This window comes from Malurus melanocephalus, unplaced genomic scaffold (genome assembly GCF_030028575.1).
Source record: "Malurus melanocephalus ecotype Western Australia unplaced genomic scaffold, MMel_1.1 scaffold_385, whole genome shotgun sequence".
NCBI lineage: Eukaryota > Metazoa > Chordata > Aves > Passeriformes > Maluridae > Malurus > Malurus melanocephalus.
Window position 1 is genome coordinate 239,255 of NW_026623617.1, and position 18,809 is coordinate 258,063.

At 40.7% G+C, this 18,809-nt stretch overlaps 1 protein-coding gene across 1 annotated transcript in view; it reads right to left on the bottom strand.

The window, feature by feature from the left end:
• The window catches only part of TG (thyroglobulin), a 143,308-nt gene that overhangs the window by 61,299 nt on the left and 63,200 nt on the right, over positions 1 to 18,809 (bottom strand). The window contains exons 36-41 of the mRNA XM_057379076.1: positions 16,406 to 16,540; positions 15,374 to 15,538; positions 14,064 to 14,286; positions 11,525 to 11,618; positions 7,519 to 7,678; positions 2,867 to 3,066 (exon numbers count right to left, since the gene is read on the bottom strand). Coding sequence (XP_057235059.1) covers positions 2,867 to 3,066; positions 7,519 to 7,678; positions 11,525 to 11,618; positions 14,064 to 14,286; positions 15,374 to 15,538; positions 16,406 to 16,540 — 977 coding nt within the window. The remainder of the gene's footprint in view (positions 1 to 2,866; positions 3,067 to 7,518; positions 7,679 to 11,524; positions 11,619 to 14,063; positions 14,287 to 15,373; positions 15,539 to 16,405; positions 16,541 to 18,809) is intronic.

Below are 18,809 nucleotides of genomic sequence, written 5' to 3' on the forward strand. Positions count from 1 at the left end.
GAGACTCCACAACCTCCCTGGGTGACCCATGCAGACACCTGGTCACCCTCACAGTGATGACATGAGAAAGTGACAAAAACTAATTAAATGTGCCATAGGCATGGTGGGATTTCACAGATGGTTATGGGGAAATTCTGTGAGGTCTGGGCATTCTTACAATCAACTGAAAGACTGTATTGGAGACCTTTAGGGAAACATGAGCTTGAAAGGGATGCCAGCCCACAAGGTGATTTTATACAAATCTGACATTACCTACCTGAAATGGTATCAGAAATATAAAATTTGAGTAGGGGCGTAGCAAAACTGGAGTCATTGGGAAAAAAGAAGTAATGGGAGGTGGTTGGCTGGTTTGTTTGAGAGGAAATGAGACTGGTAAAGGGGGACAAAAAGGAGATGGGAAAAGAKGGAAGAAAGGGGATCTAAAGAGCAGCGAATCACCAGGATCAGGAATATTTAGGGTCCATGTCAGACAGCCCTGCACTGCAGTAGTTCCAGAAAGGCAATAAAACTCTTTCCACTATTGCCTGATGTGTCTCCTTGCCCAGGAGGTACCTGGTGTCTTCCCTTGCCCTGGGTGGAAGAAGGCTGGGAATTCTCCTCCTGACTCCCACCAGGAATGCCTGGAGAGGACACCCAACACAGCTGCCCTTTGCAGCCTCCTGTGATCCACACCACTGATCCAGTCATCTACATTAAAACTGAATGGTAAATAAATCAGTTATTCAAAATATCAGTTACTCAAAAGATGAATGCCAGGTTAATGCTCTTAAAACAAGACCATAATCACTGATACCACGTTTTTTTTCTATCATACCACTGAAAGATGAAAAATTTCAAAAAGTCACCATGATAGCTTTGCACTGATTTTGTACAATCTGTCTTCAGATTTGTTCCAAACAAAACCTATTATAGGGCAGACACAGGAAACTCAAAAGCATTTTGCTATTTCAGGTGCACCTTTTCTAGTAAAGGAAGTTTCACACACCACACCTCTCTGCGTGCTCAGGAACAGGATGGTTTTATCATGCATAAAAAGCTGACTTTTGCAGAGCTGCATTGCTTCTTGAGATTTTCCTTCAGAGAAGCTATATCTGGCATATATTCTAAGTTTCACTATTCTTAATCTGTGTGCACCTCCTTTTTCTACAGTAAAATGAAAATTACTCATTGATTTTGGTGTCTTGAAACAAAAGTAAGACATCTTTTTACAGGAGAAGTGAGAAATCTGAGTAAACCAACTTTGGCACCATTTTTTTTTTTAAGAGACCAAATATATTTAAAAGCTACAAGCTACTGCTATTATTGTTTGCTTTTTATTTTACCAGTATATTTCATAAGAAAACTAAATCCATTGTGATGCTGTCAGGATAAATAATTAACACTACTTTGAAATCTGAAATTAACACTACTCTGAACTCAGTGGAGWTCCTGCTTTTGCCAAGACAGTGGTCTGCACAGTCCCAGGAAGAAAACTGTTAAGAACACTAGAAAAGTGGGAAGAATTGTGACACCTGCCTGCTCATCACATGTGCCACTGTTTTTCCATTATTCAGTGTTCTGCTGTAGGAGAAAGAATGAGCTTAATAATTTTTTTTAATAAAATATGTAATGTGGAACTTCTCTCGAGAAGAACAATAAACAAAGAGGCCCCTACATTTCCCTTCCATAACTGGTTCAGCTCTTAAATTGCACTGTGTCAGGGCTCCATCCTCAKCCATGTCAGTAAAGGGTTTGTAACTTCAAAGTAGGATGAAACTAATAGAAAAAGATTCTGCATCTTCCAGCAAATTAAACTCTATGCCAAGGGCTGAGATTCTATGCCTAAAAACCTAGGAACTCTATTGATAATTCCTCAGAATAATTATCTGAGATTTGCACAAAAAAAAACAATTAATGAACAGCAATTTTCAAAACCTTCCCTTGTCTTCCCCACTCGAGTAATGCAACTAAAATAAATTTATTGAGCCGTGGGGATGTAAAAGGCAAGGTACGTTTCCTGAAGCAAGGGCACAGTGAAAAAAAATGAATTACTGCATTAAGATGTCATTATTTTCAAGTCAAGATTTTATTTAATTGGGCCCTCAGCTTCTTGAACCTGGAATTCTATCCTACTGCTCACTGTTCCAAGGCAGCACTGCTARCAGAGATCATTTTGTCCAAGTACCATTTCTGCTGGATAGATAAACCTCSTCTGGTGATTAAGCCTCATTTCAGAGCACACTGAGCTTATCTGAGGCTGTAAAGACTGATGGAAGTCTTTACTTTACAGACTGATTGGTGCTGCAAAAACTTATCTCAGAGTCCTGAGATTCAGCACAGGAAGGCTGTAAGAATATGGATTWCTTGGAGGGATGAGAAAATGGTCTGAGCTGACAGGAAAAAAGCCCATCTGTAAACCGATTTTTACTCTCTGAAACTTGGTTTTTCTTTTAAATGAAACCTGTCACAAGATCCAATAAAAGGACTGGATGCTTTAACATGTGGGAGTTTGGCTCATCAGTTTCAAAGTCTAACAGCTTCTGACCAACAACCATGTTGATGGAATGGAAAACTAAACTGTTGTACCTACAGGTTATGAAACAAGGTTATTTATAYAACACACAGAAACCCACAGTGACGAAAACTGGATTCTTGCTATGAGTAAATCAGACACCAAAGTGCATCTCTTGTACATCCTGGTGAAGTATTCAGCTCCTGGAGATAACAGCCACAGGTGAGATGAAAAATAACTACAGCAATAACAGCCCTGTCAGTGCTGTCAAGGTACGGGTGAAAYAAAACCAGCACCCACACTCTGCCACATCCTCCTCTGTGTAACAACATCCTCTCACCGTGCAGGTGAAGCTGCAGCAGGAAGGGAACTCACCATCAACAATGCCCTCCTGAAAAGGTCTGTCTCTGCTGTCCCTGTGAGCAGGTGGATGCTGGTGACATCCGCCCCGCCGCGATCGGCTCCCAGCGAAACGCGGCCGGGATCGCCCCCGAAGCTGCCGATGTTCTGCTGCACCCACCTCAAAGCTGCCAGCTGATCCTGAAGGCCAGCRTTTCCACTGGCCTCAGCAGAACCTGGGGTAGGAAACAAAGCAGGGCTGAGAAGGAATGAAGCTAGAAACAGTTTAAATGGCAGATTTTTAGCAACTCTGGCAGCTGAAATTTTACAAAACTGATACCAGAGTTTAAAAGTCCAAGGAGGTCTTTGCCAAGGTCATCACTTTATAGACTGACTTAATTTCATGTTTTACTACTCCACAGAGGAGCCCTGAAGGTGCCTCTTTGTCTGTCTCAACGACTGAAAAATAACACTCCAACTTCTGAGCCTCATTAGGACACATCATGGCAGAGAGACTCAAACTCAGGCTTGAGTACACAAGAATTTAGCCATACAATTCTTTTCCTACATAGGTAGCACAATCTTAAAATGAACTAAAAGCAAACAAAAAAAATCGGGGTGTTTGCCAAGTTCTCAAATTGGAAGGGACCCTTAAGAACCATGGGCTGTTTCCCTGGAGTACACCTGATTGTGTGTCCTTCCTACATCCCTTTTACACTCACCCGGCCTGACCAATCACTATAAATCACAACATCTTGAACTCCTTTACACTCTTCAAGATATTACTTTAAAATTTATAATATTTCTGTCTATATCCTTTGAGATTGTCTTATGTCTGATAGAAATCTCATATATATACATGTATATTCATATTTTTGTTAATGTGAAAACAAATAATTAATGATGTGCTTCTCATGCCTAAGTATGATCACTTTCTTTTCAACACCAACAAGGGGTAACCTGATACTTTGATTAATAAAAAACTAATGCTGAAAGCATCTAATGATGCTATCCTGTAGCTAAGCTTGATTTTATGTCAACAAAAGCAGAAATAAGTAATTCCTCCATGGTCTGAGAAAAAGCAGTAGAAAATGATTATTCACTGTCTACTTCTTTTTAATCCACAATGAGCCATTCATTTTTAAAGTTTTAAAATACTTCACATTTAAAACTTGGAAAAAACCAAAAACCCACAGGATAAAACAGAAAGGCCGTGAATAGAAAAACAGCTGAAACTATTTGTTTCTTCCWTTGCCAAGACCAAACAGTACAAGTTTAAAGTAAGGGTAGGGTCAGAAACCAGGGAATCGAAATTAACAGAGAGTGGAATAAAAAGCTGCCACTTCATGTATAGGTCTTGGGCAAAGAGCAATTAAAATGTAAAGTCCTTTGCATTGTTGTAATAAAATACTGAGGTATCAAATACTGAGGCATGTACGGTTTACACAACAGAATACAGAGGAGAACAAATTACTGGTAATGTTGCAGGGCTTAGAGATGCTCACACTGCAACAGCCATTTTTATGAGCACCCTCTCAATAGGGCAGCCAAAAAATGGAATGGCCAAAAAGACTACGACCTATAGCTATTGTTTCAGATCATCAGTCCAAGCCACACCAATGAGGCAATGGAGGAAAAGCTTTCCCTGCTTAATTTTTTGAGATTTTGGTTGGTTTTTTGCTTGTTTGGGTTGGTTTTTTTTTTTTTTTGGTTTTTTTTTCCAGTTTGTTCTGCACACCAAGACCAATTCCCATAGCTCTCAGTCCAGCAATAAACTCACTCTTTAAAAAGAAAATGTCATTTTAAGGGCTTGTTCCACCCCTATTGAGACCACTCCAAAGGAAGTGAAATCATGGAATCATTCAGGCTGGAAGAGACCCTCAAGATCATTGAGCTCAACTGTTAACCCAGCACTGCCAAGTCCACCACTAAACCATGTCCTCAAGTGCCACATCCATAGCTTTTTAAATATTTCCAGGGATGGTGACTCCACCACTGCCCTGGRCAGCCTGTTCCAGTGCTTTCCAATCCCTTTGGTGAAGAAATATTAATGTATAGATCCATGTAAATGTTTTAGCCACACAATCTGCTTTGCTACCAGTATATTAAACAAAAATACCTAATAGGGAAATACAACCAGTTCCTTTTTCCTGGTAAAACCCACAACTGGGTTGTGAAATGTACCACATTGGGGAACAGAGGCATGCATGGACAGTCATAGGAGTTAGMCTGAATGAAACATGTCTGCCAGGAGTCCTTTCCACTGCCTTTTTGAAGGAAAAGATCACATTGCCAAGGACCACAGGACACTGAAAAGAAGCCAGARTCCTTGTGTGCTTCCTTCTGTTATTACTGAACAGGAGAAGAACAATAGTGCTAAATTAAAGCATGAAAATCATTGTGGTTTATATGACTTCATGGAATATTAAAAGAATGAAACCTAAAAGCACAACTGTCTTCTCCATATTCTTTCATCCATATCACTGGCAATTCATCTTAATTTTTCTGTAGGCAAAGCAAGAGATGAAAGCACTAATAAAAATGTGCATCACTTTTTGCCACATTAATGGGTGATAGCAACTTAATTTAAACATCTTTTATACTTAAAAGAAAAACAGCTCTTTCACTTCTTGCAAAAGCCCTGCCACTGAGAGACCAGAACAATTGTAGAACTAACAAAAACTTGATCCAAGCAAAAAGAAATATTTCGTTTTCACTACTCTTCAATTCCCCAAAAATCCATTTAACTTCTTCCTGTCTAGTTTTGCAATTTATAGCAAATCAGCTTGAGAGGATTCAGCACTTTGCTTAGTTGGACAATGAAACCAATATTACCAACAAGTCCATACTTCTACTTCCAATTGTAGGGCCTTCTAACAGTCGTGCTGCTAATGTCCCCACMGTCCTAAGTGTGAACTCCCTTTCAACTCAAGATGTTTTATGATTCCAGAACTGTACGATTTTCTCAAATACACAGCAAGGACTTCCCAAAGGGGAAGAGGCCAGGAAAAATGCACTTTTCCTTGACCTCAACCTCACAGTACAGAGAAGCAGGAGAAGGCTCCCCAAAAGGCCCTGCATGTAATGAACCACCTCTCTCTGAAGGAATCCCAACCACACACACCACACCCATGTATTGACATTTTGGGACATGCAGGCAGAACCCTGTGAGAAAGACTGAGGAATTTTCCTGATCCCTAAATAATCATATAAATAATCATATAAATACTGCTACATCATGTTCAGCCCAGGCAGCAGTTTCCACTCAGGAAGAAACCCAGGTGAGGTTCCCAGGGTGGAAGGAGGGAGGTGGGTGATGTGTGGGCAGTGCTGCGTAATGGAAGCTCCCACAGCTCATATCCACACTGCACTTGGCTCGAGACAAAATGAAATGATGGTATCACTTTCATAAACAGTGGGTTTGCACTGATGAAAACAGTGATTTTTTTTTCTCCCAGATACAACTATTGCCAACTTCCTATCTAAATGTGAAAGGAGCTTTTTATGCCATCTCTCTATTTACAGACTGAAAGACAGGCTTTGCTGGGAGTGAGCTCTGAACAAAATAGTAGACAAAGCAGGGAAACAATAACCAACAGCTGCATCTATAACCCCAAACTAGGCAAAATCCACCCAACACCACTAGCAGCAAACACTCAAAAGAATCATGAGGCAGAGTTGGTCAGATATTTGCAAACATGGGAAATATGAACTCTTAAAGGTTATAAATGCATTTAAATGCCCATTGAACAGACCAAGGGTTGCCACCAGACTGAAAGAGACAGAGTTCCACTTCCAATTGCTGCATTTYCTCTCCATGGCTCTCTACCTTAAGTTCCTCTGTCCCAGGCAGAAGTGAAAGACAGTAAAGTGTTCCCTATTTSCTTAAACAGGCAACTCTAATAAAAGGCAAAATAAAAAAAAAACAATACCCAAGACCAGATGGCACAACCACAGAGGTTTAGGGAGACTGAACAYGAGTTTTCATGCATACACGCTACTTTGAACAAGGCAAAATCCTGTTTGTAGTGGGAATTTGCACTGTTTTCAATAGCAATTTGTATTAGGAGGCAAGAGGAGAGCAAAAATGTCCCCAAAAAATGGGGAAGGGCTGCAAACACAGAACAGGCAAATGTTCAGTCACATCCAGGACAGCAGATTCAAGTTAAATGTGGCAAGTCCTTCAGAGAAGTCAGGCTGAATTGCTGAGAAAACAACCAACCATCTTTGTACCATACTTTTCATCCTCTCACATCCTTTTTCCCATGAACTGCAGTTATCTGTCTCTGCCTCTTGCCCACTCTGACACGGGCACAATACAGCATCCTCAAAATTTTATGGTTGGAACAGCTTGGAAGCTGGAGTCACTGAAAACCATACCCACAATGGCAGGCCACTGAAATTAGCAAGAATTTTGATAACTAATCTATCTCCATGTGTGTTTGCAAAGCCCATATCCAGAATCTCATCTGCAATCACAAGTCTAGCCAGTGCTTTGATACAGACACTTGGGCTTGTGTTGCTGTCCCTGTTCCCAGCCTCTCCCCTTTCTCTGCAGATCAAGTCTCCACTATTTCTCAGCCAGATACACGTTTCTCAACTTGAAAAATAACTCACAAAAATAAAAATCAGGAACAAAAGTGTTACAGAATGCACAGCTGTGTTTGCTCTGTAAATCCATGACTTACCAGTGCTCAGGAAGCCAAAGACACCGACGCGGTAATTCGCTGTCACGACGATGACGTTCCCAATGGCAGCCAGGTATGATCCATCCAGGGTGGCCTTTCCCTCCTCAGCATTGTAACTCCCTCCATTGTGGAAGAACAGCAACACTGGCATGTTTGTGACCTGCCAGGACAACAACCACGTTAATATTCCTGTAGCCAGTTGCTGTGCTAGGTCACTGAGGAGAACAAAAGCACCTTCCTCATTAACATCATCTGAGCCATTTACAGCTCTTTAACAGTGACCATAAAGAGGGGATATCTCCCTTTCTATCTGTRATTCAAGGCTTCTTGTCCACAACTGTCCACAAATCATCTGCAGTGACCTAAATAGCATTTAAGAGGGCACAATCTACTGTATGAATTAGATGAAACAACACCATTGTGTTCCACCAGCCAACATCTTTAGGCCAGCTCCTGCTGCCCCAGCCAGTGAGCATGTGATGTGCTTGTCTTTGCTTTACACAAGCATGCAGGAAAAGTTCAAACAAGTGGGAAACAGGAGAAGGAAAAGGCCTGTTGGGTTACTCCATCTTGAACAAGACTAACTCATAGCTGTGCACGTGCTCTCTAGTCTTCAGCACTCAAATATTTGTCAGTCTCAAAAATGTCACTTGATAGTGATATTCATAATACTCTCTAGTCCTTTAGRGCCCATAGAAATTTTCCCCTAGCAGATATATGGAGGGATTCTGCAGAACAGACTTCACCTCTGCACAGAAGAGACTCATATCTCATGAAGGACAGAGAGACTCTGCCACAAGAGCCCAGCAGGATTCCTGAGATGGCAAGGAATGGGATTTCATGGTATCACTCCTTGCAGAGTTTTGGCACAGAAACAGAAGCTTTTTCCCAACACAGCACCAGGTGTGAACCCTCTCTGCACACACAGCAGCCAGGCTGCTGCTGCTGCATGAGCAGCAAAAAGGCACAACAGCCCCAGGACACCTCAGCAYTCACCAGCAGGTTACAGGTCTGCCAAGATGACACTCAAAAGAAATATCCTTTAGTGAACATATGCGGGGGAGGGTGGTTTGGTTTAATCCTTTTCTTTTATTTTTTCTTTTTCTTTCCTGTAGCAGCATCATACACCTGAGGTTGGTTGTGCCTTCACCTAGAGGGCAATGGGTTCTTTTGCTGTTATTTTCTGGATGGAGCTTAGCTAAACACAGCAGCCCATCTGTTCTGGTGAAGAACGTACTCAGTAAAAACACAAATGGCTGTGTGGGAGAAGCAGMAGAGCAGTGATGGCTGCAGCATCCTGCAAAATTACAGGTTAGCAAACAAACTACCCTCAAGTGCCCTTAATTTGCACACAATTGTGTGCACCTCTTGCTTATCTTCCTGACGAATCACTTCAGGGGATTCTTGTAAACATGACAATGTTGCCAAGAGAACATAAGAAATTACAAGCATTGAGACATGTTGTTCTTTCTCATGAACTTCTGAATTGAAACTGCCAAACTTGCAGTGCCTTGTCCCTGATTCCATTTCTGCACTGCATGCAGCACAGAAAAAGATGGGGGTGGAGAAAAAAAAATGCAATAATCTGTTTTCACATGGAAATTCATTCAGAAATAGACCCACACTGAGTTGTGTCAGCTAAAAAGGTATTAACCATTATACTGAGCCTGCTCTGCCTCCTCAGCTCAGCACTGTTAAGCCTGAGTTTCACACTGAGCATTTCCCGCGTGTCCACAGCCTCCACAGCACCATGACCTCCAGCTAACCCACAAATTGCATACTGGATTATTTTGAGTGACCTTACACAATAAARAGTTCAAGAAGGTCAAGGATGGGCAGTAAAATTTAGAAATGGCAAACCAAAGCCATTTGCAACATCTGCAACAGATATGGAGCAATTCAGGGGAAGATACAGCACTGGGACTGTGCAGAGCCAAGTGTCTGGATGTAGCATTCCCAATTCTRGTCTGCACCAAGCAATGGGAAGCCCAGAAGCTCCATCATGTTCTCATGACTGCAGGGGCTTAGGTCCCATGTGCAAACCCTAACAGGGGAATGAAATTCCACTGCCACCAGGAAGCTGCAGGTCAGCTGCAAGTCTGAAAGGCTTCATAATGCTCACAAACATCTTCTYCATCACAGAATGACAGAAAGCCTTGGAAAGGATGGGGCCTTGGGGCCATCTGGTCCAACCTCCCTGCTCATCCTTCTGTAAAACACCTGATGAGCTGCTTGGCAGGGACAGATTTAAACTTGACCAAGACAGGCAACCTCCAGTGCTTTGCCTKYTGCACAGGATTGATCTGTAAAGAAYTGAGTGCCATGGGGATGATGCACTWAGGATGGGAATGTGCAGGAAATGGAGTAAGAAGAGAGAAGGTTTCYATTCCTATTTAATGGACATTTTAAAGCCTTGATCTTACAATTGAACCCTYTCTAAATAAAGGGAAAGCACAGCTTTGCTTTGCTAGTGTGACAGGTGGTGATTATTATAGGTGGAATAAAGTCAGAAGTGCCAGTTTGACTGTGGCAAATGGTTTGACTATTTGACTGTAGCTATGCAAGGAAAATTATGTCATTCACCTTCTTCAGTGCTTGACWCTTTGAGAATCCTCTGGTGTCAGGCAGCAGTCCCTGCACAGTGCTCTTTTTGAGGCTCAAAATGCTCTGGAATGACCTCTGCATTCGCTGCTCTCTGGGAGATTTTATATTCCATATTTACTAGCTAATTAAACTTTCCATGGGCTGAAAATACATAACTAGCACTCTCTGTATGTGAGCAAAAAATAGAACTTGCCACAAAAAAAAGACAGGAAAATGCAATGCCTTCTGTTCCCRGCTACTTCTGCAAAACCAGAAGTTTTAGTTCTCTCCTGGGCTAGACTTTAGTTCTCTCCTGGGCATGTGAAACTGATTTTCTTGATTGGAGCTGCTTCTACCTTACACATCTACAAAAGACAGAGAGAGTCAGTTCACAGGACTGACAAGAAGAGACAAGCCTATTTAGTCTGGTACAAAATACAATGCTTTCAAATTAACTGCCTTGAAAGCAGCTCTTAAGCGTAGATGGCAAACTGCCTGAGACAGTGACCTGATGTTTTCAATAAGTGGTGACAGCACTCAAGGCAAAATGACATTTTTTGTGCTGCAGGGACTGCTGGTCACTCTGATGATTAAAATGAGACTCTCTGCAGCTGTCAGATKGCTAAAGCAGCTCTTTCCAGACATGTAGCATGACAGATTTATGAATTTCTATTACAACTACCATCATCTTCTGAAAATTACCAGTACTGTGGAAAGAAAAAGTTCTTGTCTCTGAGCCCACCCTTCAATGGGATTCACATGTTATTCAGCATCTTTATCCCCAGCCCCTCCAGGGTTGGTCAATCATTTTAGCTTGGCTTTAACTTGAAGCTTTCTTTTGTATCTGCTTAGAATGAAAAAAACAAGAACTTTCCAATATCAATTCCTCATATTTGGCCCAGTCATTTTTGAAACACCTATTTTTAAACTCTGTGAGCTGGCCACAAATCTAGCATTGTTTGCCACCCTTGTTTCCCAACAGACCTCCCACAGATGTCAACTGAGGAACAGTAAAGATAAAGGGGAAAAAAGCCATCAGCAGCTCCTGACTGGTGGCAAGTGCTGATGCATTATTGTCTCCTGGACAGATGGTCTCCTYGCAGGAGCACTGCCATCTCTGTCCTTAATTTCTCCTCCTTTGCTGCCACCTTCTTCCTGTGCTTTGTTTCCATCTCTGTCTCTCTCTTATTTCTAGTTTTTTAGAATGCTGGCCTCCTAGTTACCCATCACAGCTCATGGAAAGCCTGTGGGAAAAACCCTCACAGCAGTAAAAAACATCAGAGTGCCTAATTTCACTCTGCAGGCGTTGTGAACAACTCAGAAAAAACAACCATTCACACCAATTAAAAGTGCTTCGAAAAGAGACAATACTCAGCTACAAAAAAAAAAATCAAATTTTAGTTTAACTGCATCTCTTACTTACAGTGGAGGCAGGAACAAAGATGTGCAGATACAGACAGTCTTCACTGACTGACTGTGACGGGGCCTCTCCATCCCCTGGCTGCCAACACGMTGCCCTAGAGACACAGATGGACAAAGCTACAATAAAAAAGGCTTCTACTCTCCTTCCACTGATGCTACTTCATTATATTTTGCTGCATTAAGGTTACAAAACCTTTGAATCTGCAGATCTCAATTACATTTCAAACAGTGCCCACCAGTGCATTAGTAACAACGATGTGGATTTGTTAGCACACACGTCATGCATTGTATTTGTGTGTCTGGAACCCTTCCTCAGAAACCCTGCCTCATTCAAAAAGCTTAAAACTTGAAAATATGCTTTCAAAAAACCTCACACTTTCCATAAACTGCACAACATTAGCAYCAGCTGCAAGGGGAGCAGGACTGGGGGTCGCAGGCACAATCTCCCCTACTGCTGCCTGCATACTTACAAAATCCACTCTTTTGCTGAAATGCTGGATATTTATTTTAATTTCCAATTATCCACGGGCTACATAATTTAGATTTATTTTCTAGTGGTCTATGTGCTACATTTCTTTGTGTTTAATTTAATTTCTAATGGTCTGTGAAAAAATATGATAAGTAAAAAACTGTAATGCATTTTTAAAATCTCTTTGCTCTAAGCATCACAGCAGACCATTAACAGTGCCAATTAATACTAAAAGTACCTTTTCAATGGGAATTCAGCAGCCAACCATGTAGAGAAAATGATTTTCTGGCCATCACCTGAATAAGGTTGATCTGCTCATGTATATAAAACTTGAATCAAGTGGATGATTTTTGCTGTTCAGTGACAAGCTCATTTGAAGCCAATTCCTTCTATTTCCCAGCTATACCTATACCACACAATGAGTTGCAGAAAAAACCTCAGAATGTATTAGTGAAGAAGCCAAAAGAGGTTTTGGAAAAKATGGTAATATCTCAGGGAATTATTTTTAAATTATCGTTTTTAATGTCCTTGTAAAATTCTGTTTCTAAATGTGTGAAGAAATTACTGGAAAACTATAAGCAAAAGGACCAGGCTTAATAGAAGTCTACATTTTTTTTTCCATAAGAGAGATTTCTAGGCTGATGATGTCACTCAACAACTTTTACATTGATGTAGTGAAGCATATCATCCCCAACTACAACTGCTAAAGCCATTTTAGGCAGACAAAATAMAAATTCCCAGGTAGGAAACCTGTCAGGACAATAGGTTAATATTGTAAGATAATATTAACCATATTATTGAAGATAATATTAACCATACAGCTTTCCACAGGAATCATAACCCATGATTATGGCTTTTTTTCTCCAGCTCCCAGGAGAAAGGCTGCCACCTGCTGCAGCAAGTCCACAGCTCTTGCAGCACCTGGAGRCTCCAATAGCTAGCTGGGKTTTTAGGTTRGGTTGGSTTGGTTTTGGTTGGGTTTTAAAGTTTTTTTTTAATCAGGTCCAAGCTAAGAAATAAATATTTCTCTTCCATCAGTAATGGCACTGTGGCAATGKGAATTTCTTACATACAAATATTGAGCAACATCAGTACAGAATCCTGAAAAAAATCAACAGTTTCTATACACAGAGTGAGGTCTCTGCAATTCTCCAAGCATAAATTCAAATAACTATTTTTTTAACCTTAAATGAATAATAGAAGATAATGACTAAATTCTTCATTGGGCTAAGGAAGCACTGTGAATTTAAGACAGGAAAGGATTGACTAAGGTYCATAAATCATTYTGAAAATCTCAGCMAGGATGTTCTTGGAAACCTGAGSTCTTCAAGGGGAGATAACAGAGGCWGGTGGGTCTAACACAGCCCCACAAGACACCCCACTGTGGCTCAGACACCARGAGCTGGTGCTGAGTGTCTAAAATCACATCTCTGCACACCTGAGGAGACAAAAAGCCACGTCCCCTCCATGCACACRGGGCTGGGGGTGCTGTGGTCACACTGTTCCCACCTCCACAGCTCAGGTGCAGCCTGAAGGACGAGATCACCAAGGACCAAACACACTTGAAACTCCCCAAACATTTGCCTTTTTACAGTTTTTGCACAGAAGAGATTGATTCTCTGGGTCCTTCAGCCTGATCTCCTGGATGTTACTGGGCAGAGAATTTCTCTGTGAGGCACACAGCTTCTGGTTACTTCAGTGTTTAAGTGCCCCTGTTTGATTAGATGTTTACAAATTTATTGCTCAGCAGGAGGAAAACATATTTTTATAAATGTAATAAATAGTGTAAATACTATTCAGAATGAAAAAGGACTGACAGCAGGCAGCTGGTGTGGAGTTTTCAGAGATTCAAGGCAATGGCGCGAACTGGAATTTGCATCTTCTCTTGAGGTACTTTCATGCTTTAACATAGATGAAGAAACTATTTTTTTTTTTGCTAATCCAAGCCTCAAAATTTCATCTGTACTCTGYTGGTTGCTTTGCAAGAAAGGACATGAATATTGTGGTCATCACTCCAGCAGTTTCACTGRATGGACAAGAACTCCTCCAGATGACCACGAGGGTTCCTTACCGAGCCTCTGTGGCATTCCAGCTTTCCACCCAAGCAAAGGGCTCTGGAGGGCTGAAACGTCTCTCTCCAAGGGGTGGGGCAGCRTAAGGGATCCCCAGGAACTGGCTGATGTTTCTCCATTCTGAGCCAATGTGGATCACCTGGGATTTGCCYGTCAGATATCCATGGGATGGGATAAACACAGTTGGGGTTGAATCYGACTCAGAAATGGGCAGGAATAAATCTGTCATAGGGGGAACAGAGGAAAAATAATTTGCTTTTTCAGGTTAGCACCATTTCAAAAATGAAAATTAGTCCCATTTCCCCTAGTTTTAAACTGTTATGTGTTTATTTCTTTAAATGAAACATAGATAAATTTGTGTTATTATTTTCCTATAAAATAGATCATTAAAACACAGTTAAGTGATACCTCCTGCTATTTCTCTCCTAAAACAATGTATTTGATAGGCAGGAACAAAATTCAAAGTCATGGGACTAAAACCAAACCTGTAAGGAACAACGAACACCTAAGTCTAGCTTTTATGTCTCAGTTTGTGATTTTTTTCACTTGACAATGAGAAACCCTTTTTCTCTTGTGGAGTTTCAACCTAGAAGGTTCTCCTTGACTTTGCAGAATTTCAGTGAAAAAGAACCTTTTCTTTCCTTCCCCCTTATTGTTACCTGGGTTCTATTATCTCCAATAAATGAAATAATCAGTATTACATAAAAAGAAAGCAATCTCTTTAAAAATCAAGGGGAATAAATCTAACAAAACATAGTGTCAAATTAGTATGTAACCAAACAACAGAATTTTTACTTCTCTACACTGTCTACACAATTTCTTTTTCTTTCTTAAATAATTTTCACTTTTTATTTCATCCTGTTTAGGAAATAGGGATATCTGTTTGGTTTTTTGTTTCCACCAGAGACTGTCCTTAATACTTTCAATTGAGAGTGGTTTTTCAACACTCCTTGTGTTGAGTGTAAAAGAAAGAGCATATCAAAGCATCTTCTGCAGATGAAAAGGAAGGAGCTGGACTTTCATTACTGTTGTTGTTTGGTTTTACTGTGGTGCACTTTCAAAACATCTTTCATAAACTGGACTTCCTCTRTTATGCCTGCTTCAACACTAAAGGGTAACACTATGATGCATTTTTAAAACAGTATTTGAAGACATTTTTCCCATTCTTTTGGCTGTAACTCCACTGAAACAGCCATGGACAAGTGTTTAGGAGACATCCATACTGGAATTCCTCACTCCTCCATTCACAAGAATTGTGCAGAGGCCAGCAGAGTTGAGGTTCTACCCCACAATCTGAACCTTTTCTTACCTTGTCTCCTGTAGATGAAGGCAGCAGATTCTTTGAGTAACACCCAGCAGCTGTGCCCTTGCAGGCCATGTCTGCATATCTGTGTGTCAGGGTACAAAATGCACCTTGTTGCTGAAGGCTGGATTTCCAGTGTAACCACTGTRCATGACTGGTTCTTTGAACAAGCTGTGAGGTGAAGCATGAAGGAAAAGAGCAGGTAAAAATGTATTCTCAGAGTATTTTGAATGACACTGTTGCACAGTGCTTAAACAAAAGGTTTTACAACAGGTGAAGCAGAAAGGATGTGATGTAATGCTAAAGCAAAGGGACATAAATGTCCTCAAATGCCCAGAACATTYTCTGAAATAGCCAAAGGACAGAAGGATATATTGGCTCTAAAATGGAATAATACAGCAAAATAACTATTATCACAGGTTTCAGAAGGAAAAAAAMCATCATCTACTAAGTACTGACAACCTCATCTGAATTCCAGCAGTCTCCAGTGAGCAACTGGGAGCTTTCCTTTATTTCTACTGCTCTGTGGCATTGAGGATTTCCCAGTCCTGTGAAATTAAAGGACTCTTTGCTGCCTGGTCAGGCTGTAGATTAAAGCAGTTATTACAGCTCAACCCCTGCTTCATCCCAGCTCGCAGTTACCCCCTTTCACACACAACTGACATCAGATTATGGTAGGTGGGCTTCTCATCTGTCCCACTCAATGACCTTCCCTAAACTGCTCTTCAGAAAAACAAAATATCATTGCTTTAATTATTTGCTACAGTATTCTCCCAGTTGTACAGTGCCTGAGGAAAGAAAAGATCTCTGTGCCCAAGAGGTGTCAAAATTACAYAATCACTGTTTGGCATTTTATATCKATTGTATCTTTCTTTAGCTAAACTACTTCAGATCCCCTCTCTCAGAGTCCAAAACACTGTAGTAGTCTTTAAAAACAAGTAAAATGAGTGTATCTACATCAGAAGTGGGAAAACTGTTCTTGGTTTTCAGGCTCACAAGTCAGTATTTTCTGYAAGGCTATGAATGACCATTTCTTACCAGACAGGCAAAAATCTCTGGCAGTGGAGAAGTCGTTGGATATATCTCTGCTGACATGCACAACTTCAAAGTSTGAGATGGATGAATCCATGAGAACAGATGACATATTTAAGGGTTGCCATGCATCCAAATACTCTGTAAAATGAACCATTAAAAAAATAATATGGCTAGAGGGAAAAGTAAAAACTTCAGAGGAAACTAATACAGAGTTAAAAGCATTGGGGAGTTCCTCAATGAGCAAGTGTCATCTTCCTTTGCATCAACTGAAAATAAATTAAATGTGCAAAGGCCTTTGAGTGACTTGAAGGTCCAGTCCTGTGTTCAGAGGTCACATATTACTTGGTTAACAAAGAAGAAAGGGTAAGAAATAGGCAAATCCAGAGCAGCTTCATCCAGATTTGAATGTAAATCTAACTGATTTTAATAAAAGRTTTACAAACAGGCCTAATTACATTAAAGGGCATGGGTTATAATGCTTGWACACAAGTTCCTGAACAGGTACAGACACTAACCCCTTGGAAGGCAAATTAAGGTTAATTTKATCATTTTAATTTGATTTGGTGGACAGAATTCTATTTCAATCCTATGAACAGTTTTAATGTTGTGTAACTTCTACCTAATTAAGATTTCATTTGATTTCATAGGCATATGGACACAAAGATGTGCAAATGCAATAATGTGCATTATTATGGGAATACATGTATATTCCCATATATTCATTTTACATATTCCCAGATATCCATTTTACATACATCTACTTGTGGGAATATGCATATAAACATATGTACTAACTCTGGAATTTCTCAGGAATTGTCCTTTTCTCTCAAATTAAATTTTTTAAAAAATACCACAAACATTCTTCTCTCATACACAAACATTCTCTCCTCATACACAAACAGATAAAAATATCTGCACTCGATTTTGCACAGAGAAGGCAAAGAAAGAAGGTTTGGGACAGAATGAGTCTTTAATTATTTTAGTTCCTTTCATCAGTTCAACATTCTTTGAAAACAAAAGGCCCTGCTGTGGCCACTGAGTCCTAAACAGAGGTGGGTGTTACCCTCTTWGTGTAATTGTAGGGTGAGGACAGAGCAGAGTCAGCTGCTCCTCTGCTATTCCTGAGCAGGTCTGGAGTTCACTGACCACACATATGCAAAAGTCATGACCTTTCATTTCATTTAACATTTCTTTTAGTCTACTACAAAACTACCAAGGAACCAAGTAAGAACTTGGTCACTAAATCAGCGAGTCACTACTAAGGAACTTGCAAAGATCACCACAGTTTCCTTTCTTCCCTCTCACAGAAAGTCAGCTTGACCAGAGCACTCAACAGCAGACCTGAGGYTGAGGTGTGGGGTTCATACAATCAACCTGAAACTGCTGGTGCTGACATACTTCTCCAGCAGATGAGAATCCAAGACACAAAACACACCAGACTAGGCTGGTTGCATCSTTCCTTGAGAAAATGGGCAGGGAATAGCAGTGACTAAATTATCCTTCATAATTATTCCATAATTCATGACAACACAGGGCCACTGCCATAATTCAGAGCTCTATAATGATGATAAATGTCTTTGCTTTTGCCAAGTAAATCCTTCCCTAGGAAGTGTAAACCTCTAGCACGAGTTATCTGGTAAGCTGAAAAAACCTGATGTGCTACCATGATGGTCAAGGCTGTTGTCTCAGGATCTGAGTCCTTTGCCATCCCTCTTGCTGAAGAAAACATCTGATGGAGTGCTGAACTGACCTACTGTACTCCACAGAACTTCCCAAAGTTCAGGTTTTGAACYAGAGGCAAGAAAGCAGGACTGGGTCCCGTGGGTCCTTCACAACCAAAATGATTCAATTCCTGTTGTACTTGTGAGCAGCTCTTCTAAAAGAAGGAAGCTGAAGGTCTCCAGAKAAGTAGAAATGAAAGTTAATTCAGTGTTGCACTGAAGTCAGTTGTATGTTAGTCATTACCAGGGCTGCATTCAGAGGGGAACTGAATTAGTCAGGGAGAAATGGCCCTGCAGCCACAGCTTGCCTTGTGCAACAGACTCACTGCACTGGGTTTTTTTCTTCCCCTTGAGGACTGACTATTCAATTCTTTGAGAGGAACAGAGGGATTTAAGTCATGTGGAAATGACTATTTTTCATACTCTCAATGGTTTCTTTTTTTAAAAAACACTTACTATGAGCTGTTGCACAACCTATGTTAGAAAATTTCAGCCTCTGCATCTCAGGTGACATTTTGTGGCATTTATTTAGAAAGATACTTGAAAATAGRCATCAATTTTAAGTGATGGAGAATTGATGATTACATCCACTCCAGAGATTTTTGCCTGCTCTGCTAGATAACCCAGGTCTTTTTTTTTTCCAGACTGAATCTTACCATTTAATGTTTCCAGTTTTGGGTTGGTTG